Below are 24,801 nucleotides of genomic sequence, written 5' to 3' on the forward strand. Positions count from 1 at the left end.
TACTACAAGTGGTAACTAAGTAAATTTTTTAATACAGAGATAGTATGTTAAAAGCACATTTTTGTATATTAAATGCAAAATTAGTGCACGAAAATAGAGCACTTTAAGTACATTATGGAAGTGTACTTTTTTCCACCTGGGTTATGGCTGCTGAAAATTCAGCTTTGCCAATAAAGCTATAAATGACATACTATTCACATTTATTTATATAGCGCTTTTCACGATGCAGAGCACCTTTACAGAAAATGAAAGTTTCTACATTAGATCAAGGAGTAGTTTATCAGTGGTGACTGTGTCAAAGTGGTCCTATGGTAGAAATGTACAGTAAAAAATCATCCACTTAATCAATGACATGTATTCAAACAAACGGTGAAGACTATTAACAGCAATGACTATAACTTATAGGAATATAACAGCAATAACTTATAGGAACATTTGGTAGTTTTGAGTGTTGGTTTAGGGTTGTTGTCATCTGAGGTCCTCTGAGGGGTTGGCATCATCTCTTCTCAGGTGTTCGATCATCTCAGATCTTCATAAGAAACATACCGGTACTATATCATATAAATATACTATAATGCTATTTAATATACTATAAATATTACAATTATTAAAATATGCTATATTATTAAAATATACTAAAAGAGAAAACAGTTGTATCAATTGTAATCATATGTAATATTTAACAATGCTACTGTCTTTCTGCAGGTCTTTATGAGTTAGTCAATGAATTATTCAATCAAACCAATTCAAATCAAAAACTGATTCATTCAGGAATGTGCGAAACGTACAACAGTACAACGCTGCTTTGGCTTCATTTGGAATTATTTTCGTAGGTATAGACAAAAATAGACAAAGTAACTGGCAACGTTGTGTCTAAAACATTTGCTTAATGTTAACTTCTTGTTTGTTAAACTGTTGTATAAAATCTTCTCTTTTTCTAGTAACTCAGCATGTCATGGACCCTTTTATGAATGTCAGGAAGCCTTAGCACTTTGTCATAGTATTAGTTTCAACTCTATTTTACTGACTACTGGATGAGAGCAAACAAAGACAGTTACTGTTACTATACTATTTTGGAGGAGCATGGGTTTCTTTCATTGCTCCAAGGGAGTATTTGGCTGAACACTGGGTGTTTAGGCCTGAAGTACTGTGAAACTGTCTGAGACAACAAATTTGATCAAAAAGCTCTGATTTGAACTTAAACTGATTGGCTTTCACAGAAACGAGAGAACTCCAGCTGAAGAACTACTTGGCATCTTCTAACGAATCCCAGTAACAAGAAACTACATGTTACTGTTACTGTTTTTCTTGTCATAGTTGGACCTCTAATAAGGCTGTAATCTTGTTAAATTGTTCCTTTTCTCATTATCGTGATCTCCTCCGAAGTTTTAGTCATAGCTTATTTTCCTGAGAGACGTGGAAATATGATTTTCAGAGGAGTGAAGCATTCAGATTTTAGTATTAATCATACTCATTTCTCAGATTAGCGAAATCCCTTGTTGAAACAAATGACTGACCTCAGCTGAATGTAGACTCTCATTGTTTTTCCTCAGACAACAGGGAGGAAGCCTCCGACCTTCACTCCGCTTTCTCCATCTTTTCCTCTATCTATCTCTCTATCGCTGACATCACAGTGGAAGCCTTTGACTTCCTGTTCCCTGGACGCCCTCAACTTCTGGAAATCTTGCGTTGAACTTTTGATGTCTTCCGCAGTTTTGGCATAGCTGCAGGGTGTAGGTGATTGAGAAATCTCATCTCTGGTCACAAGAGAAGCAGACATCATGAGTCCTAAGTTGTTTTTGTTGATAGGATCATGGAAAATGTGAATATGTACAGTTTCAGATGGAGCTCTAATCAGAAGCCTCAGAGTCATCTCAGACTCAGCCTGCCACACTAGACTAATTTCATTGAGATTTGTTTTGATTTGTTTTGATTTTTGTTTTGAGATTTTATCCACAAAAATGTGATATGTTCAGTGTGCATGTGAGAGAGGGAAAAGAGCGAGAGAGCGAAGAGTTGGAGAGACAGATCCAGATGGATGCTATTTTTGATTTATGGGAAAACATTTCTGCTTTTTACCTTCCTGCAAAGAACCAGATTACAACTGAACAAACCCCAAGTACTCCGATAACATCACAGAGTGATCCCAATCTGGCAAGGGCACCGAACAAAAGAACGAGAGAAAGACAGACATACAGAAAGCAAAAGAGCGAGAGCAAGAAAGCCAAGAGAGAGTGATGGAGGGAAATGGAGAGATAGGGAAAGAGAAGAAGTTTACAAGAAAAAAAAATGTCAAGATGTAATGTTGTAGGTATGCTTGTCATCATTTGGTGGGACGGATGTTCCATCCAGCTCATAAAGTTAGTGCGCTTACGAGGACCTCTGCTGGAATAAACACGTAATTCATCACAGTTTTGGATTGGTCGCTACAGAATAATAGCCAGTAAATATGATGATATTTATAAATGTTTCCTATTATCATTATATGTTTCCCACTGCTCACTTTGTTGTGGGTTATTAATTAAACCTGGACTGTCAGGTCCAGTTTTAGATGATGAAACTAAACAGCATGTGCAAGCTTCTGTGACTTTACATAGTGCATGAATATTTAATGAGGTAATTTAACTATAGAAGTTGCTGAATAACTTTCTGTAGCATTCTAATATTGTGTTGTTTTACATTATATCTTTCTGTAATTCTGGTATTAACCTACTAAAAGTGAAAAAAAAGTGCAAAAAAATAAAAATAAAAATAAAAACATGAAATGTTGCTTAACCCAGTGAAAAATCTTCCTTTATTTAGGGTTCGAAAAGACATTAACGTAGAATTAAGTGTAAGGGGGAGAAGGACATAAAACAGTGAGAGTGTTAGGGTTTACTTTAGATAAACTCAGGGATTTGATGGACAGCATGGCAGCGGTTTGGAGAGAGCAGAGGAGCAGGTTTCACTCTGTTACAGTAGAGCCTTTGTTTAAGACCTTATTATTGTTTTTACTGAAGCTCTACCACAGGGAGCTGAAACACACCCTCACATACAGAGTGGTGATGAGTGTAAATTTGAGAACTATCAATATTGATTTTGCAAAGCAGACATTGATTGGTCACGAATTTATGACGAACACGATGGTGGTTTTCATCTCATTCTGTTTATACTTTTTCATTGTTTTTCGACCATACACACATGTACAATAACAATAACAGATTTCAGTTTTTGTTGTCCATTCTAATAAATGTAAACCCTGGATTATACCCTGGAAATGTATATTTACAAGAAATATTTTAACGCATGTAGATTGAAGATAAAAGTGAACAGTAACAAGGTCAGTGTTTAAGGGATAGTTCACCCAAAAATGAAAATTAGTCCATTATTCACTCACCCTCAAGCCATCCTAGGTGTACATGACTTCCTTCTTTCAGATAAATACAATCGGCGTTATATTAAAAACTGACTTTGATCTTCCAAGCTGTTTAATGGCAGTCAGCGTGTGTTGCAGTTCATGAGTCCAAAAAACGTGAAATAAAGCGCATGTATCCATAATAAAAAAGTGCCTCACACGACACCGGGGGGTGAACAAAGGCCTCCTGTAGCGAATCGATGCATTTTTGTAAGAAAAATATCCATATTCAAAACATAATAATCACTTTAATCTATCTTGCGCCAACAGTTGTACACGGAAGCAGCTCCGGGAGGATGACGTAAGATGTCGGCGTTGCGCATGCGCCAGTGAGTCTCGTGAAAACCAACGTTTGTTTACAGGATCAAAGGAAGCAAAGTTTCCTTACTTTAGCAAAGGAAAACCAGTCTCCTCTTGGCTTATATCGAAATCCTCCGACATTCTTCTTTACAAATCCTCGTTTTGTACTTCTAATTCATGACCGTTGTTTTGTTTTGATCTCTCCCCTGCGCTTCCGCATTCGTCACTTCTGAGCGGCGCATGCGCAACGCCGACCTCATATGTCATACGCCCGGAGCTGCTTCCATGTACAACATTGAGCGCAAGCTATATTAAATTAGTTATTTCGTTTTAAATATGGTTATTTTTCTTACAAAAATGCATCAATTCACTACAGGAGGACTTTGTTCACCCCCCGGAGCCGTGTGAGGCACTTTTTTATTATGGATACATGCGCTTTATTTCACGTCTTTTGGACTGATGAACTGCAACACCCACTGACTGCCATTAACCAGCTTGGAAGATCAAAGACAATTTTTTATATAACTCCGACTGGATTCGTCTGAAAGAAGAAAGTCATATACACCTAGGATGCCTTGAGGGTGAGTAATTCATGGGCTAATTTTCATTTTTGGGTGAACTAACCCTTTAAATGGATAGTCTACCCAAAATGTTTAATTCTGTCATAATTTGCTCACCCTAGCTAGGTATCTTTTGTGTTCAGCAGAGGAAGGAGACGCATTCAGGTCTGGGGCATCTTGAGGGTGAGTAAATGATGACACAGTTTTTATTTTTAGGTGAACTTTTCTTTTAATATTACTAAAATAAAACACAAAGAGAAAAATAGCTCACTGCTCTTGACTGAAGAACTTTAATACAGTTGCTAATTATTAGCAGTAATAAAATAACTTAAAATTTTCAACAACTTTTCACATCATATCTTTTTCTACCAAATAATATCGATAACATTATTGATAAGTACCGGTATCGATAAGCTGTATCGGTTTTGGCATCAGTATCGATAAAATGTAAACGATACCCATCTCTAGTTGGGGACGATATCATTGACTTGATTGCACAGATACTATTTAAACTGAACTGAGCTGGACGATGACATCACTGAATTCAATGATGAACTGCCTTTAACTGAAAATTGAGTGTTTACTATTGTCCTTTTGCATTATTGACACACTATTTTCCTATTTGATGCTGTAAAGCTGCTTTGACACAATCTGTATTGTTAAAAGCGCTATATAAATAAAGGTGACTTGACTTGACTTGATCTTCAAGTTGTTCCAAACCTGTATGAGTTTTGTGTGTGTGTGTGTGTGTGTGTGTGTATGTGTACCTGTTTTTCTATTCTGGCGGGGACTTAAACCTGAATACACACAGACTCATGGGGACTCGTGTCACGGTGGGGACCTAAATTGAGGTCCCCACGGGTAAACAAGCTAATAAATCACACATAATTAAGTTTTTTGAAAATCTAAAAATGCACAAAGTTTCCTGTGAGGGGTAGGTTTAGGGGTAGGGTTGGTGTAGGGCAATAGAATATAAAAACCATTACGCCTATGGAGAGTCCCCACAAGGTGTGTGTGTGTTCTCATATATATGGTTTATGAGGACACAAATTAGTATAACAACATAAACATGGTTTATGAGGACACTTCCTGTGTCCCCGTAAACCAAAAGGCTTAAAAATATACTAAATGGTGTTTCATGAAATTCAAAAATTGGCAATAGTTTTTTGTAAGGGGTAGGTTTAGGTGTAGGTTTGGTGTAGGGCGATAGAATATACAGTTTGTACAGTATAAAAACCATCACGCATATGGAGAGTCCCCGTAAACCACATATGCACCTGTGTGTGTGTGTGTGTGTGTGTGCGTGTGCGTGTGCGTGTGTGCGTGCGTGCGTGCGTGCGTGTGTGTGTGTGTGTGTGTGTGAAAGAGAGGGAAGTGAATGCATTGTGGTTAGCCTGTCTAGAGCCTTTCAATCAGGGAACATCTTCGTTGATGACGTGTACTGAAAATTATCTTGCTCGTGTACCCGCATTCAGGGTCAAAGGGCAAAGTTTAGGGGCAGCATGCTGGGTATTCATTTACAAGATGGCTCTCCTGACTCTGTTCTGTGAGGATGGTTTGATGCTGCCTTCACTGATTACAGCAGTGACATTCAGAGATGATGACAGCCTATGATTGAGCTGAGAACCTCCTGTTGACCTCTTCTTGCCCCTGACAGAGTGAGTCTCCTGGGGGTCTCTGCTTTAAGAGCCCTTACCCATCTCCCCCCTGTACAGAAGAGCGCTGGCCCTCCTTTCGCAGCTCTAATCAGGTCTGTTTCAGTCCCGTGGCTGAGATCCCTCAGTAATGAACCACAACTAATTGGACAGATGCGATCACCGTGACAATCGGGTCGTCATGGATACCAGGTTACCAGGGCCTGATATTTGATAAATAGGTGGGAATGAAACACAGGCTGGAGCAGTGATATGTCAGACACATAATCATGTTCATGTGATTGAAAACATATGAAAGCCTTGGACATGCATGTGGATATTTGCACACTCCTGCCTGACTCAGACTTTCCAAAAAGTGGTATGGTATTACAGAGGAAATTAACGTATGGTCCACATTTGTATCATGTAGTGAACACCTCTTAAAATCTATACATTTAAACACAACTTTGAGATGTAAGCTAAAATGTATTTTTTTTATTTCAGCGTTTGTGCCAGAATGCTGCCAGGAACTGTTCAACTTATTTAGCAGGTAATGAAAATTGATTCTGTCCACTGGGACCTTAAAGTATATGTTGTTCTAGCTAATCAAAAGAGCTTTTTTAAATAGTTAGCATTGTGCTAAGCTAGTACTCTAGTGCTCTTAGCTTACTAACAAAGGTAAACTGACAACAAAAAGAAAGGTAATTTGACCATTTTAGCTTTAGAGTTTAAAGACATGAATTAACAAATGTTTAAAGGGATAGTTCACAAAAAATGTAAATTCTGTCATCTTTTACTCACCCACATGTCGTTTCATGTATGATTTTTTTTCTTCTTTGGAGCACAAAAATATGTTTTGTTTGAACCCCACTGACTTGCCTAACATGAACAAAAAACCTGAGTCTGATACTTTTTTTTTTTTTTAAATATCTTTGTGTGTGTGTTCCACAGAAAAAAAGAAAGTCATACAGGTTTGAGTGAGTAAATGATGACCATTTTATTTTATGTATTTATTTATTATTATTTATTTTTATTTTTATTTTTATTTTTATTTTTTTGTTTGAGTGAACCATCCCTTTAAAAAATAAGATACATGTTAAATCGTTTTTCTGTCATTTATAATCAGGCACAGAACACATAACGGTCTGTTGTGAACCTAGTACACAAAGAACGTACTAGCTTCCGGCTTCGCTACCGTTCGGACGTTCTTGCTTACTGCTCTGCGCTTTGCTCCCTATTTCTGTACTTTTCTTTGATTTTTCTAAGATTTTTACTTCAGCAGATCAGCACAGTGCTCAAACAACATATTTTTGGCACAAACACTAAAACAAAAAACTCTCTGGGACTGGAATAATACCACGAAAAAGAAAACTTTTGCCTCCCACTGCCAGCAGCTTACATTCCGGAGAAGGGAAAACACAGCTGCCCACATTCAAACAGAAGAGAAAGAAAATGCCTCCTGTTGAATCTACTTGCTGCATGAACTACTGCAAACTTCTACAAGTGCTATACAAATAAACTTGCCTTGCCTTGCCTTGCCTAAGATGAATAAGTGAACATTTTTCTTTAACATGTCCTTCCATCTGTTCCCTCAGGCCTGCTTTCCCAGGGAAAGATGATGAAGGGAACGAAAATAAGGAAAAATGAAAAACAGAAGAAGAAAAGAGCTACAGCTCAAAAATCTCAACACAAACTGTTCCTACTGCGCTGCTACATGGCCTACTGTTCTACCACCTCAGAGACGCGGCGAGAGAGAAAGAGGGCAAGAGAGGAGAGGAGGAAGGAGACCCCAACAAGGACATGCCGATTCCACCCAAGAGAACAACGCTGGAAGAAAGAATAGCGAACGAGAGATTGGATGACAGAGTTCCAGCAGAGAAAATAAATGAAGAATTTAGGTAGAGTGTTGACTTTTTACTCAACAAGAGAGAAAGATGGTTAGTTAGAAATAAAGAAGGAATGGGCAAAAACGGGAGAGAGACCAGAAGCAGAGTTTCTATTGATGTAGTGAAATGATACTGTGTGTGTGTGTGTGTGTGTGTGTGTGTGTGCACGAAAAAAAGTGTGTGATTTCTGTGCCACTAGCGACACCAAACAGAACTGCTAAAACAATGATTGTTTTCAAACATGTTTTCCAAACACTCACCCATTCTGTCATTGGTCAGTCAAACGGATTGCTCCGCCCTAAACTCATGCTATTCGTTGCGTCACTGTTGCTGTGTTGGGCTGGTCGGATTTCTTAAACAAACTGAAATGTTTTGTCCGAATTGTCATACTTTTAGAGAAACCAGCCTAACAATGTCATATCTATAATTGTCACTTGGGAAAAAGTATGTTACCATTAAAAGGTGACACTTCAGCTTTAATGTGCATGTTAAATGTCTTATTTTTATTTATGTGCATGATCAATTTTCTTATGCTTATTAATTACATGATTATTCATTTATATGCACTTGTTACTTTAAAGCAACGGTTCTCTGCCTTTTCGACTACAAGGCCCACTGTTCACAACAATATTAAAAGATTAAAATAAGTAAATCCAATAGTTCTAATTAAAATGAACTCAAAATGTAAAATTCCATACGTTTTGAAATTAACAAAAAAAGAAAAAAAAAGAAAGAAGTTTAGATTGTTAGTTGTTTTAGCTTCAAGGCTTGTTTTGTTTTATTTTAGGCCTACATCATTTATTTTAAATCAATCAAGTCATCTTAAGGCCCCCTTGGAAGTTTGCAAAACCCCCTTAAAGGGCCCCCAACCCCTGGTTAAGAGCCACTACTTTAGAGCAAGGTTCTCTAACAAAAATAACATTAATATTTTTTTTCTAAAAACCTTTTGAATTTGTTTCTCAGTTTGTTTAGTAGTACTCTTTCCCCTCAGCATTCTTTTCTCCTAGTCTTGATCAGGTACATTCAGGTGGAAGATTAAGGAGGAAGACTAGTTTAATGAGGTGGGGTGTATCAGGAAGCTACAAACCTCATTCCACAGTCAAGGAAACACAAACCATTAGACAACACTGTCTTTCAGAAACCAGACAATACTCTTTTCATCAACGAACAACGTGTGTGTGCTGTGTGTGTGCACATATTTGCTGACAGTCAGGCACGCCTCTGCAGGTAAGATGAATTTTCTTTTTTTTGGCCATCCTGTTGGCAGTTGCTATCATTCAGGTGTCTGTCTGTTATTGCAACATTTGGCACTATTCAAATGAGAAACATTACACAAAAGATCCTTCTATATTGGCAGGTGATACTTGTTTATGTTCTTAATACTTGCACTCTTATGAGATTTCCTTCAGTCAACAAATACTGTTGTAATTCTCAGTCCCTCTGTAAATGCAAGCAAAAGTCCAGTTTATATGGTAATGAAAACTAGTGGACTCCAGAGACAGACTACATTTACTCAGAATACCATCTTCAGCACTCTGAGGACAGTCCACATACATTCTTCCCCTTGAGATTCATTTGGTGTAAAGTCTCAGTACATTTGTATAAAAGCCGCAACACATGCAGACACAAAGGAGTGAATTAGTTCTAATCATAAAGTTGTCATCGGCGGCTTTGGAATGTTCCGGGTTGCTGTGGGCAATAAGTGTGAACCTTCACTCATTTAAACAGATTGCATTCCATCTGTGGTTAACAGTCTATCTAAACAAATACTACCTGGTGAAATACTTTAATTAAACACACACACACACATTTACTCCGCTATCTAAAAAGACTTCTATTGTTTTAATAGTTAGCTCATTTAGATCACTTTTAGTTCAGTTTTGCCACCAAACAATAGCTAAATATGCACATTTTGTAAGTTAATATTAAATTATATAAGTTAATTACTTAAAATTAACCCTACTCCTTGAAGGATTTATTTATTTAATGTTTCCAAATGAGAACCACTTTAAAATAATCCAGGTTTTGCCAGATTTAGCGCATCTCTATATGTAGCTTTCATTTTTACATTTTTGTTTTTACATTTTATTTTTTGTGTTACAGTTGAGGACATTCTTGGATGTTTGAATACTTAGCTTACTTTTGGTGACAGTTAGGTTTAGCCTGTTTAGCCTGGAAACTATAGCTAACTATACACACACACACACTTTCTCTCTAGAAATGTTGTCTTGCTTAAACTTCACTAGCATTAGCCCTAACCCAGAATTCAGGGATTCTGTCAGGTCACTGTTTACTGAAACCCCAGGTGTGAGATCTCACTCTGCCGGACATTTAGGCACAGTCTCAACGTGACTTTCTTCAACACATGTCAGCCCACTGACTTCACAAGCGCAAGCGTCCAACATCAACACTTGAAGATTTTATATATCATCCTATGCTTAAATCGCCTGTTTGCCGCTGTCCAGCCCCAATCTACACCTTACCACATTTTGTATTGTGCTTTCTTCCATCTTTAGCCCACTATCTGCCCCCATGCTCTGCCCCGGGCTGAGTGTTTCTGTAAAACTAACTCTGCTGCCAATTATTGGCGAGAGGCTGTTTCATTTTGATGTGGGCAATTTAACAAGAGTCCCGTAAACGTCTGCATTTTTCTTTCAGAGTGCTGTAGTTTTGTCTCTCATTTCTTTAACAAGCTGGAAAACACTTCAAGAGGAATCAGACTCCAACACATGCAAACCAGCTGCAACAGGTCAACACAAATGATCAACAACAGGATTTGAGCATGTTGGATCCTTTACTGAACAGAATAAAGATTTTCTGTTTAAAAAATTAAGCCATTCCATTGAGTTGGAAATTGGATAAATATTTGCTCAATTAAATGCAATTTGGGCAATAAGTGCAACTGATATGTGTGTAATTATCGTAATCTGAGAATGTTCCGATAATTATGCAATTCATTTGATGCCAGTTTTTGAACAGGCAGAGAATATTCTGAACACTGCTCTTGCACCTCTAATGAAAATGAATGCTGCTTTATTCTCAGGACTCACCACCAATACTTGCCTCCATGCGGTTTTATTAAATAAATCAGTAGACATGACATTAAGAAGCAATGCCCTCTAGTGTCCTGGAAAGGAACTTTCCTTAAATGAATAAAAATGACAATATAAAAATTCAAATTCTATACTATTTGCTCAGTTATTTGCTCAAACTGTGGGCACAAAACAGTGTAATTTTGAAAATCTATTGTCCTTTTTCACACTCACTTATATTGACTGGAGATTAAAGCTTTGAGGCTTCAAAAAGATGCAAAGTCAACATAAACCTAATGACTTTGTAAGCCATATGCTTTGTTACAATTTTTTTTAATTTAACATTACCATTAGTTTTTCCTTTCCAGTGAGCTGCTAAAGTTGGCATGAATTGAAAATTCACTATTATCTGTTTTCTAAATGCTTGTTATGAATCTTAATGTTAGTGTTTCAATCTTATCACCACCAATGCCTCCATGCGGTTTTATTAAATAAATCAGTAGACATGACATTAAGAAGCAATGCCCTCTAGTGTCCTGGAAAGGAACTTTCCTTAAATGAATAAAAATGACAATATAAAAATTCAAATTCTATACTATTTGCTCATGTCTTCACAAACTGTGGGCACAAAACAGTGTAATTTTGAAAATCTATTGTCCTTTTTCACAATCACTTATATTGACTGGAGATTAAAGCTTTGAGGCTTCAAAAAGATGCAAAGTCAACATAAACCTAATGACTTTGTAAGCCATATGCTTTGTTACAATTTTTTTTAATTTAACATTACCATTAGTTTTTCCTTTCCAGTGAGCTGCTAAAGTTGGCATGAATTGAAAATTCACTATTATCTGTTTTCTAAATGCTTGTTATGAATCTTAATGTTAGTGTTTCAATCTTAAAGTGTTTTGATCTATAATGTTTAATAACAAAAAAGCCATAACTGGACCTTTCAGCTTAAACTTTGCCCCTTCAAGCTCGCACTATTTTTTTTTCAGCGCCCAAGTCTCCAAATCCAATCAATAAATAATGCCTAGAACCAAGTCCCATCCTAAAGTTTTTCTTTTCTGATAATTCATTACCACTCAGAAATACATCATAACATGGAAGAAAAGTTCTGTTGCTAGTGCTACTTGCATTTCATCGACTGCTGCAACCTGATCATTGATATAGTGAGTCCAAGTCAAGAATTTGAGAAATCATATAGACTAAAAACAGAGTACTACAAGATTCAACTTTTGCAAAAGCAAACCACTGTTCAACATGCATCACATTACATGAAATACATTTAAGGGAACATTTAGCAAAAAAAATAAAAATACAAGAACGTCATCCCTGTCGAGTAAATGAATTTGCCTGCATTGCACACAGACACACACAGTGGGCATGAGACCCTTGGCCTGCAGTTGATCAGCTCTGCTTGTCTCTTTGAGATGGCGTTTCTCGGTGGTGTTCACGGACACTCACCTCGCCTTCACGCTGGCACCCAACCGTGTTTTTCTAACCTTTGGTGTGTTTATGACTCACCCCTGAGCCGAGATGTGTGTGGTTCATTTGTTTAACTCCCCTTGTTTTCACTGGCCTCCAGCCCCGCTGTTATTCATAGGCACCCTAATCACCAGCGGGGAATATGCTTTATAATCACAGACCACATGTTCTCAGAGAGTGGGGGGAGGATGGTCTCTCGGGAAGAATTAAATAAATAAATATATAAATAACTTTTTTAAAATGTCTCCGTATTTGGTATCCACACATCTGTTTTCATTGAATGTTATGGAACAATGTTCAAATCAATTACATACATTCTTACACATGCACCGGCCAAGATATTTTCGGCTGCAGTCGAGTTAACGCACATCAAACATCAGTTCTGCTCTGATTCTGATGAACACCCGATACGTCTGCTGCACCTGAACGGATGGTGAGATCCATTCCTCCACGCCTGCAGTGTTTGTAATTAGTTAAAGCTGTGTGACGCACAGCCGGAGGAAAAGTCTGATTCTTTGACTCATAGGGGAATGACAGAGCATTTTAAAGGCACTAATCATATTGTGGCAGAACATCTACTAACGTAACAGTGAGAAAATCTCAAAATGAGGTGGAAGATAAACCAATGACATGATTCTTTTGCTTTGACAGCTGCTAAAACATCATCAAATCAGGCCCACTGAGTGCTTCTACTAAAATACACAAAAGTGTCCAGTAATCCGATCTGTTGTTGTGGAAGCAGTTATGCTTTAGAAATGACAAAACCTATTATTAAAATGTTTATTTTAATTTCGGGTTGATTTTTTCCACAAAATAGTGAAATCTGTGGCCCCTTGCTTTGTAGCATTGCTACCGTTATTCCAAACAGACAGGTGGCGCTAGAGTGTGGCGGCACTCTTAACTGTCTGTGAAGAAAACACATACGCGAGTTACACACGTGTAGAATAGAAACATGGGCAAAAGAAGGCGAGGAAATCAAGAGATTACAAGTTTAACTAAGAAACAGAAGAAACATCTAAAAGAATTTGGAGAACAGCACCCTTTTCACGATAAGTAAGTATAGCGATGTGTGTACTTTTAGAACAAAAGCAGTAACGTATATGTTAGCATACATTGGGAGCTTGCAGTAGCAAGTACTAACACTCTTAATATGATTTCGTTTTTTAGCGTTGTTGATAGACCGGAGAAGACTCAGATTTTGCGTTTGGTAAGTAATGATAGACTAATATTCTTTATTTAGCCATGACTTATGTTTTAGAAGAATTGATCGGGCAGCTCTAGCAACCTCCTTCTGATTACAGTCAATAAACCAAGTGATTTAATGCATGGAAACACTATTAAAATTACATATAGGACTAGGACAAGCAGGGTGGAAAATGTGTTTGGGTAGATCTGATAACAGAAGTTACCCCTGGTTTAATCTTAATAGTTTGCTGCTCAGGTTGACGTTTTGTAATTTATGTTTTGTTTCAAAGCATCATAATAAACGTGTTTCTGCACCTGAACAGCCTGACAGTCCAAAACACCCAGAACCTGACAGTGAGGAAGACAGCGATGAAGAGCAGCAGTCTGCTTATCAGGAACTACTGTCCACCATGATCCAATGTGCTGATGACAACAGTGAAGATGATGAGGATGACGGAGAGGAAGTTGAAGGTAAGCTCTTTTACAGTCCCATAGTTTCTACATTTCAATATCAGTTGCAGTGCTGAGCTCTAATTATTTTTTCTCAATTAGGAGAGAGTGAAGAAGAAGAAGAGGAGGCGGAGGAGGACGGTGATGTTGTCGAGGAAGATTTAGACGAAGAGGCTGGCAAAACACCTGATAATTCACAAAGTAATGAGCACCCTGAAAAGACAAATGGAGATATAGAAGAGAACGAAGAGGGAGAGTTTACAGATAAGAAGAATGAAGCTGCGTTCTGTCTGGAGACCAACCTGCCTGTGGAAGGAGAGGAAAACATGGGAGAGCAGGAGGAGGAAGGTAAGACATTGCCGTGATTTATCTTTCCATCTCTGAAAGCTAAAATGATTTACATTTGCTTGCAATTTACTGTTTTGCAAACTCTTAAGTGTAATACTCAAGCTTGACAAGATTGATTTCCTTTAGAAGCAAATTGAAAACCTAGGCCCAGGTTTTCAAACCTCTGACTCTCTGGTTGTTGTAGACATGTTTGTGAAGCACCAGGAGGCTGAACTGAGTGAAGAGGAAGTGGGACGAATCTTACAAGGATCAAAAATCAAGACTCAGGTTAAGGTATGTAAGTTGTAAGATATTTTTAAAGGGGTCATATGATGCTATTTTAAAGATCATTATTTTGTGTATTTGGTGTAACAGAATATGTTGACATGCTTTAAAGGGGTCATATGATGCTGCTAAAAAGAACATTATTTTGTGTATTTGGTGTAATGAAATGTGTTTAACACGACTGCTGTTCCTGAAACCACGCCTTCTTTCTTTGCTTGTGCATTTGGGCTGCATTATGCTAATATTTATATCTAGTGATGTAGATATGTGGGGGCGTGTTAGAACGAGCCGTTTTAGGTAGGTGTGGCTGACTCTTAACTTTTATAAAGAATATCTCTTTGGATTTGAGACTTTAGTCTTTGCAACTTTACAGATCTTCTTTATGCACCAAGAGCTTGTAACACTCCAAAGAGAAAGGAAAACTTGAAATCGCATCATATGACCCCTTTAATGTTTTTGTAAGAAGTCTCTTATGCTCACCATGGCTACATTTATTTGATCAAAAATACAGTAATATTGTGAATTACGAATATGATTTAAAAGAACAATTTAATGTCATTTAATTAGCTGTAATTTAATTTATTAAATAACTGTACATTTTATTATTATAGGAATAACATGCTGATTTGTTGTTCAAGAAACATTTTTTTTTTTAAATTAACAATGTTGAAAACAGTTGTACTGCTAAATACTTTTTTTTTTAAACTGATACTTCCTTTTTCAGGATTCTTTGATTCATAGAATGTTCAAAAGAACAGCATTTATTTGAAATAGAATTCTTTTGTAACATTATTCATGTCTTACTGCCACTTTTGATAAATTTATCGCATTTCTAAATAAATAAATAAAATAATAGTAATAATAAAAATCTTACTGACCACAAAATGTGTGAAATTTCACTAGTTCACTTCCTCACTCTCCAGTGGCCAAAGCTGGGCACTCTGCAGTGCGCGTGTCCACTGGAACGTTTCCCAGCAGTGGGGCAGCTCTATTCTGCCCCTCTTCCAACCATCCACAAAACCCTGGAGGCAAATTGGTGCTTGTTAAACCAGTCCTTTGCACCTAAAGGAGGCGCTGTGACAGATGTCACGGACCTACAGAAGGAATTGCTTGGGCTCATGGGTGTGTCAACAAAATTTAAATAATTTTTAACACCAGACATCCTAATTTTTAAAAGTATACTTTGCTATGCCTTTTTTTTCAGTATCCTCATCTCCCATGTTTTTTTTTTTGCAGGTACTTACAGGGATGTGCATTTTGCAAACAGCTCCCCCTTGAGGGAAGCCAAGGAAGTGCGGAGTGCGTACTGTCTTCATGTGCTAAACCATGTGTTAAAGGCAAATACTTGTGTGCTTAGAAATAATGCCAAGTTGAAGGAAACTAAAGATGTGAATGAGGAGTTTCGGGACCAGGGCATTACTAGACCAAAGGTACAGATTCATACCACAGCAGTGTTGTTTGTTTTTTTTAACTGCATTGTTTAATTTTTCATCAGTTTCTCCAATACTTGATGTTAAATGTAAATATGTTATAAAATCATTTTAAATGTAATTAATTGTCATGTGCTCTCTTGATTACAACATGAATAAAGGTGCTTTAAATTAGCCAACCACATTCCTATAATGAACTCTCCCTGTTTTAGGTTTTGATTCTGGTGCCGTTCAGAGATGGAGTGCTGCGAGTGGTCCAGACCTTCATAACACTTTTAGAGCCCAAAGGCAAGATAATGGATGTCAGTAACAAGAAGAGGTTTAAGGAAGAGTATGGAGAGGAGCCAGGTGAAAGTCCGCCCAAATTGCACAGACCTGATGACTACCATGCTGTCTTTTCTGGGAATATAGATGACCATTTCAGGATAGGTACGATGAAGTTTTTCCCCTTAACTGAATATCTTAAACTATAATATGTGGTGCACGTTAATGTTTGAATGTTAAAACACTTAAAGCTCTCTCTGCATATTGGGTTAGGGTTAAGACAATAATAATGGATTGTTTCAAGCCCTTAGTTCTTCTAGTGACAGAGAAATTATACAACCTGATACCTCAGTTTCACCTATTTAATTGACCTTTTATTGTGCCTCATTTCTGTTTTTCTTTCTCTATGGGGTAGGTGTGTCTATCATGAAACGCAGTATGCGTCTCTATTCTCCGTTTTACTCTTCTGACATAATCATTGCATCTCCACTGGGTCTGCGCACAGTTCTGGGAGCCGACAGTGAGAAAAAGAGAGACTTTGACTTCCTGTCTTCCATCGAACTTCTGATTGTGGACCAGGCAGATGTGTTCCTCATGCAGAACTGGGAACACATGCTGGTGGGTTTCAGTTGTCCATAAGTTGTCCTTTTACAACACTTTAGTTTCCATGTTTGCGTTTTAGATTTTACATTTAATAGCGCAGTCATTTGATAATTGTGTTCTGTTTGTAATAAATTATAATGTAGTTATATTTTAGTCTTTCTCTGTTTAAATATGTATAAATGGCTGTTTTCCTTTGTGTTGCAGCATGTGTTGAATCATTTGAATCTGCAGCCGCTGGATTCTCACGGTGTTGATTTCTCTCGTGTGCGCATATGGAACCTGAACAACTGGGCAGCACATTACAGACAGACGCTGGTGTTCAGTGCCATACAAGAGCCTCAGATCACCAACATCCTTACCAAGCACTGCCACAACTACAGGGGCCAGGTACACAATCAGACACCCTGAGAATTGTTCAAATTATGGAGTATTTGTATTTTGGGGGGCTAATCTGATTGGATCTGGTCTTAGGGGAGTGTTTTATGGTCATCTTTGAACTCCTACAGTATTATGTTTAATTAAACACATTGACAATATAAACCTATTAAAATGTATGTTTAACTAAATATGTTTACACTAGTGTTCAATTTGGACATTTTCACTTAGGGGTGTACTCACTTTTGTGGCCAGCGGTTTAGACATTAATGGCTGTGTGTTGAGTTATTTTGAGGGGACAGCAAATTTACACTGTTATACAAGCTGTACACTCACTATAATAATAAATACAGGTAATTTACAAAATTAAAGTTAATTGAAAGTATGTTTTTTTTACATATTAAAAGTTTGTTTTATAGCAAAAGCAGATCACTCCAACAGTCGTTTTTTTTTTTGGCAAAAGCAGATAACTCCACATTTCATGTTTTAGAGTTTAAAAAACTTTATTTTCCTTTTTCGCCCTGAAGAAGATATCCCAGGTTCATCAAGTTCGTCAAATTATCCATCCTCGATCACTTTTAGTCAGCTTTGACGAAACTCCTCTCAGCTAGCACGTCTTTTCAAAGTGAAAGTAGCCTTGTCACCTGACCTGAATACAGCGCGCTGATTCGCTAAAATTGACCTATCTTATCGGCTTCTGTTCAAAAACAACCAGGGCGCTTGTCGGCTTCTGCAGTTAAACGTGAACTCGCGATGCCTTAAGTAGACAAACCCGGCTTTTTTGACAACGTGTTTAGGGTTCAGATCACCTTATATGTGGAGAATAATGCACGGCAATCAGCTAATTTTATTTGAAAGTGGCGTTTATCGGTTTTTGCATATGAACTCTTCATATATATGTATATATATATTTATTTTTAAGAAATTAATACTTGTATTCCGTAAGAATGCATTAAGTTGATCAAAAGTCACATAACCCTAAAAAATGTATCACGTTTTCCACAAGAATAAAAATTCACTTTTAAAGTTCTGTTTTACACAGAAATTAATTACACGGTCACCAACATTTTGAAGGTAGTTTAAATATACAGATACTATTGTTCTTCTTTCTCTCAGGTGTGCAGTAAAACTATTCCAAAGGTGGGCTCAATCTGTCAGGTACTCGTGCAGCTGCCACATGTGTTCCAGATGTTCCAGTCTGACAGCTTCATGGACCAGGATGCCAGGTAGAGATGCCTGCTGTTTTTCATTCTGAGCACTAGAGGGCAGCAGTGTTAAGTCTGCACAGAGGAGCCTCTGAGAGAAAATATTGTTATAACTATGAAATAATTTAAGTAACTGATACATTTTAGAGTGATGTTTTACTGAAACTCATATTGGAAAGTGCACAAGCAGTTGTGAGTAACATGCTACCATTGTTTGTGGACTGAAAGCTATGACTACTGCATTTCCAAAATGTGATATTTTGAAAGGATCATATTCAGATGACTGCACACTTTCAACCTATAATGTTTGAGTTGTTTGCAAATATTTAGACTACATTATCCTTTAGGTTCCAGTTCTTTGTGGAAAAGATCCTGCCCCAGTACAGAGACTCAGTCATGTCCCACACTTTCATCTATGTGCCATCATATTTTGATTTTGTTCGTCTGCGAAACTACCTGAAGAAGGAAGACATCAGTTTCGCTAGTGTGAGCGAGTACTCACAGAGATCAGAGGTGTCTCGAGCACGACATTTCTTCCAGAAAGGAGAAAAACAGTTTATGCTCTTCTCTGAGAGATTCCACTTCTACAAGAGGTATATGTTTTATACACGTATTATCATTTGCGTACTTCATATACCGTTCAAAAGTTTGGGTTCAGTTTTTTTTTTTTAAGGAATTAATACTTTAGTTCAGCAAGGATGCATTAAAGGTATAGTTCACCCAAAAATGAAATGTTGTCATCGTTTACTCACCCTCATTTTGTTCCAAACCTGTATGAGTTTCTTTCTTATGTTAAACGTAAAAAGATATTTTGAAGAATGCTGGTAATCACAGTTGATGGTCCACATTGACTTCCATAGTATTCTCTACAATTGGGACCGACAACTGTTTGGTTCTTCAAAATTCTTCCAAATATCTTTTGTGTTCAACATATGAAAGAAACTTATACAGGGTTGGAACAACATGAAGAACTGATCAGAAGTAACAGTAATGGCTGTTAAAAAATCAGCTTTGCCATCACATGAATAAATTAAATTTTACAATATATTAAAACTGAAAACAGTTGTTATAAATTGTAAAAATATCTGATCAAATAAGTGCAGCCTTGATGAGCAGAAAAGACTTTTCAAAAGCATTAAAAAAATCAATAGTTTTCAACAGTACTATAGAACCCATTAAAAATTATACAGGCCAATGACACCAATATTTAAAACAAACAAAAAAATATTATTAATTTCCTTTGGGAAAAAGACACTTTTAATTGAGCAAACAAATATTATTAAAATTTTTTTAATTATATTGAATTTTTGTTCATTTTATTTTACGTTACAATTTTTACATGTTATTAATTCTCTTTTCTTTTAGATATACTATCAAGGGGATCCATAACCTGATCTTCTACGGGTTGCCCATGTACCCTCACTTCTACAGTGAAGTTTGTAATATGCTTCAGGCTGGTGTCAGAGAGGGTGGTGGTTCTGTCAGCTTCACCTGCACGGCCCTGTACTCCCGATATGACATGCACCGTCTGGCTGCCATCACCGGGGCCGACCGCGCCGCTCAGATGCTGCAGTCCAAAAAAACTGTGCACCTTTTCATCACAGGGGAGGAGAAAAACGCATAAAAAAGGGGTACTGTGAAAATCGAATGTGACATTTTCAACCTCTCAGACAAAGAAAGTATTTCCCTTCAATTAAAATTTAGTAATTTGCCTGAATGTAATGTTGTTCTCATGTCTTTGTGTTGTTTTTTTAATATAAAGTTTTCTTTCGCTGTATTCACAGCCCAGATCTTTTTGTCTTTGGCTCCAATGTGTTTGTTTTTTTATTACTTTCAAAAGGGTTCAACAATAAGATAAATTCTGACCAGTTGAAGTGTCACCTGTCCTATCAGAAAAGTGTTACATTGTCACTGTGACTTTGACATTGATAATATACATTTTTGTACATTTGTAAATTGTAGTTTATTGAAAGCTGTCGTAAACTGCGTCGAGCAGCTAATGCTAATATGCGCTCTCCAAGAGATCTTAGGATTAAATCTCCTTTAAAGTTGATGCTAAAATATGGCAAAAGTCATCATTAAAATAGTTAAAACAGTTATACCAAATATCACAAAAATACACCGAGAGCTGCAGTTAAGCTCATTTTGAAAGTGAAATAGATGAATTTGATTTAGTAATTTCAAAATCACTGCTTTTTATTGTGGCTTGTTAAATGACATGAGCAAGCGTTCACCTCTAATGATTCATCTAATTACCTCCCAATGTGACGGTTCTGTATGAAGTGGAACGTTTTATAATTTGGTTTTAAAGTCACATTGTCTCTCAAGCTCCCCAGTGATCAGATGCGCTCTTTTTTTTCTTTTTCTTTCTTTTCTTTGCTCGGTTTCTCTGACAGTTGGAAAATGGAGCAGCTGTTTCACTCACACACACACACTCTCTCTCTTTCACGTGTGTGCACTCTGTCTCTCTGTAGCTGGCACACGTATACACTCACATGTCATAAATAATGAAAGAAATGAGTGTCAGTTGTTTGGTTAAGGCCAGCATCTGACTATATCAAACAAAACCATTGATCCATCCAACAAATCTCCTCCCAGTTTTTTTCCCTGAACACACAATCCTGCTGTGCTGCCTTTTGAATCCTCTCTAAAACTCCATTGGAATTCATCTGCTGACCTCTGAATGCTCACACAGTGATGCCACAAAACGATATTTCTGCTGAGCTTGCATATTAGTATAATCTGTATCATTATAGTGCTCCAAAACTAAGGAAATGTATCTAAATAAACTCTCATATGTATTGTTGGATGGATTTGAGGAAGTGCTCTGTGCAGCTGTTTCATTGAGTAGTATGTTATGAAATATTAAACAGTAGAGCTGGTGTTTTTGGTCCTTTAGCTGAGGCAGTGTATTGCTGCAAACATGCAAGAGACGGTAATGTTTGCAAGTGTGACGTGTGCGTGCCTACCTCTGCATCTGAGCCCCATGGCATTTTCTTCTGTATTATTGTGTTTTTGGGCTTGTTCAAGTATGTTTCAGCTTTTTAAAATATAATATAAAAATTCAAAAATATTTCTTGCAGGAGATCTTCTTCACTCTAAAAAATGCTGGGTTAAAAAAGGACAAACCCAGCTGTTGGGTTGTTTTGACCCAGCGGTTGGGTTCAAAACAACCCAATAGCTGGGTTTGTCCCTTTATAACCCAGCGCTGGGTTATATTTAACCCAGCATTTTTTAGAGTGTTGTAATCAAATTAGAAAAGCAGTCTTTATAATTTTATTCCTAGTCATGGTGCAGTTTCAGTCACATTTTTAATCTTAATGTTAACTGAATATTTTGCATCTGTAATTTCAATCAGGCTTGTTTGTGTGGGAAGGAATAGATGACCTGTGAAAACAGACAGACCTGACCAGTGAAGGTGACCTTTCTCTCAATTACACGTTTGTTCTCCATTTGTGTGAAACACTCCATCGCTCTTTCTCCTGTGTGTCCAGCCTCTCGTGTTTATTGGAGTGTGGGTAGTCTGTTGCCTTGGAAACCCCTCTGTGCTCCCGTCATGACTCTAGTGTGTGTGTGTGTGTGTGTGTGTTGGGAGAGAGTGAGAGCTCTGAACTGTGTTTTGGAGATCTGCCCATCAGGTTGGTAGCAGGTATCAGGAGCACCTTTTCTTTTCACCTGTACTTGCACTGGGGCCTTTAATCACATGTTGCATTCTGCATTATACAACAGTTTTCAATGGCCCAACGGCATTTGAAGAACACTGATGTAACAATGCAACATCAGATTTTTCTTCACTTTTTGTGTCACTAATCTTCTCTGTGCTTGGATGTTCCAGGCCAGTGTTGTTATTAACTAGAACTAAAACTATTACAATATTTTTGTTAATTGAAATAAAGCTGAAATATATCAATATTAGTTGAACAAAAACTAAATAAGTACTTAAATTACTAACATTAAAAATAAAATAAAATAAAGATAAATAGAAATATAAAAAAAACTAATAAAAATGACAAAAGCATATTACTAAAACTAAAATGGATACTGGTAAAAAGTCAATTCTAAATATTAATAAGTACTATAATGGTATCTAAATAAAATTAAAATAACACTCTTCCAGACAGATTTTCAGTCCATACATTAGTTGTGGGTATTTCTAAGTGACTTTTTCTGCAGGTTTCATTGATATGCCAGTTGTCTTGAAATGAATCGCTAATTGTTCACTCATCCGATTCCTTCAAAAACACAGGCTGAATTTGGAAAAGCGTACTATTACTACTATGTAATCCATACTGTTACTACTATTATTATTACTGTGTCCATGCTATTCCAAATTCAGCCTGAATTATTCTGGAACAAAATAACTGATGGAACAAGTGATTTTCTTTATGAGTCATTGAATCACTCAACTGAGTCATTCAAAAACACATTCTTTCAGGAACGCTGTTTTTCTGGAAAATGCGCAATGAATAATTCTACCTTATTTTTTGTTGGTGGAGCAAAAATACACAAAGCAACCAGAGTTTCTAAAATATAAGTAGCTCAATATTAACTTTTTGTTAATGAAATAATTTTGGTCTGAATGTATGATAGTCATGGTTTGATAATTTTGTGTTATTAGCAGCTAACGGAAAGTTCCAACTAAGCTAATCAGCATTAATAATGTACTATTTTGAGCTGTCTTGATGGTATTTAAGATCAGGTGGTGTTTACAGCTCCTGGGTAAATTGGTAGTCACTTAAGGTTTTCTCCGTAAGAAAGCTTTCCAAAGTGAAGCTGTCTGGTTGGGGAGAAACTGACAATTCTGTCTTCTGAAAGGTTATCGTTTTCCCAGAAGAACTCAAGCAGCTTGTCTCACAGACAGAAACAGACATGGGTAGGAGGCACATCCCTTGCTGGATTACAAGCAGATTCTGTGCCCAGGAAAGCAAAGATCAGATTGTTCTTACACTCAAAACTTACATAGAAGGTTGAGAACATCCATGCAAGTTCATTTTAAGACGCTTTAAGATGCTTCACCTCATCTCTGTAAAAGAGAAGACCAAAGAGTTGCATTGATTTGTCTGAGGACAGATCAATCTTCCTCGCATCTCTTCCTGGAACTGAAAGGGTTAATGGATGTCTGAGTGTTTCTATGACAACACAGATGAGACTGATGAGCACAACCGTTTGGAAGAGGCTCTCAATTCAGAATCCAAAAATAACCACACACAAAACAAGCCTAAAGAGATGGCAAGGGAGGAAGCGGAGGTCAATTATTGATAGAGAAAATTCTGCCCAGACATCCAAACCACCCCAGTCAGATAACCTCTGCACACCGACTGCAACTCAGATGCAAGTTTCATACTAAAATAGACCATGATGGTTATCTGCATACAGCTTGGCATTTACTTACAGATGCATTAAAAGTTTCTCTCTAAAAGTTGTGCAAAATTTTAAATAATTACCAGCCTTGGACAGATACTGCCTGATTTGCTAAATTTGCCCTTATAAAATGTGTTTTTATTTACAAATAAATGCATATTCTTTATTTTTGTGGAGAAAGTGGGTGAGGTCAGCAAAGCAAAGGACCTCTAGACAGGACTCAAACTCATATCGCTGCAAGCACAGTTACGTTATATGTTTGCAAAATACAATAAATAAATAATCAGGCCTTCAAATGGGTTCTTTAGATGAGATTATAATACTTAAATATAAAAATAGCAGCTAAAAGTGATCATAATGCCAGATGAAATATAGCTAATTTAAATTTGGATAATTTTGTAAAAAAAATTTACATAACTATGTATTTTAAGGTTAAGAGTGATTCATATATACTGGGTTCTTTCTTTCATGTGTTTGTTTAGCATTTGTTCAAAATAATGGCAAGAAGTTAGTCTAAAGTGCTTGTTTCCATTGATTTTGTGTGTTGGGATCATTGTCCTTTTTTGCAGTTGGCTGGCGGAGCATGTCCTTGCATTTGCTCGGTCAATTATTAACAATCATATAGAGAATAAATAGAGAGAGATGTGAGCAGTCAAACCCCGTTATTTCAATTTACACCCAGAGAGAAAGAGGGATCAGAATTATTTAGTCATTTTTAATGGTCAGTGACATTTCTGTGATGTTATGGCTTTGGGAAGTGGGGTAGATGACCTCATACACATCATTAAACCTCAGTCCCCGGTTCCAGTTAACACTGAAAATGTTTTTGTTTCTATTTTAGGCAGGTATTGAATGCAAAATGAAAAGAAAAGATTGATGAGGTCCATTGAGCAGATACAAAGAGGATGGGAAATGATAGAATAGATGGAGACAGAGAGACTGATGGGAGACTGTTATTTCTAGCATGATGGCACGTGCTTGTGTTTTTAACCAGAACAATGGGCGCATGGCAACAGCGGGTAACC

At 37.1% G+C, this 24,801-nt stretch overlaps 1 protein-coding gene across 1 annotated transcript; it reads left to right on the forward strand.

Annotated features, from left to right (window-relative positions):
- The first annotated feature begins 13,133 nt into the window (after positions 1-13,133).
- Positions 13,134-20,180, forward strand: LOC107707040 (digestive organ expansion factor-like). The gene is made up of 13 exons (XM_016510920.1): positions 13,134-13,344; positions 13,459-13,498; positions 13,800-13,947; positions 14,029-14,274; positions 14,459-14,547; positions 15,462-15,660; positions 15,775-15,968; positions 16,181-16,397; positions 16,648-16,850; positions 17,040-17,222; positions 18,327-18,436; positions 18,763-19,008; positions 19,781-20,180. Exons 1-13 carry the CDS (start codon positions 13,244-13,246, stop codon positions 20,037-20,039), a joined length of 2,235 nt encoding a protein of 744 aa, XP_016366406.1. The 5' UTR covers positions 13,134-13,243; the 3' UTR covers positions 20,040-20,180.
- Positions 20,181-24,801: the final 4,621 nt, after the last annotated feature.

Source organism: Sinocyclocheilus rhinocerous, unplaced genomic scaffold (assembly GCF_001515625.1).
Source record: "Sinocyclocheilus rhinocerous isolate Xijiao unplaced genomic scaffold, SAMN03320098_v1.1 scaffold1243, whole genome shotgun sequence".
Taxonomy (NCBI): domain Eukaryota; kingdom Metazoa; phylum Chordata; class Actinopteri; order Cypriniformes; family Cyprinidae; genus Sinocyclocheilus; species Sinocyclocheilus rhinocerous.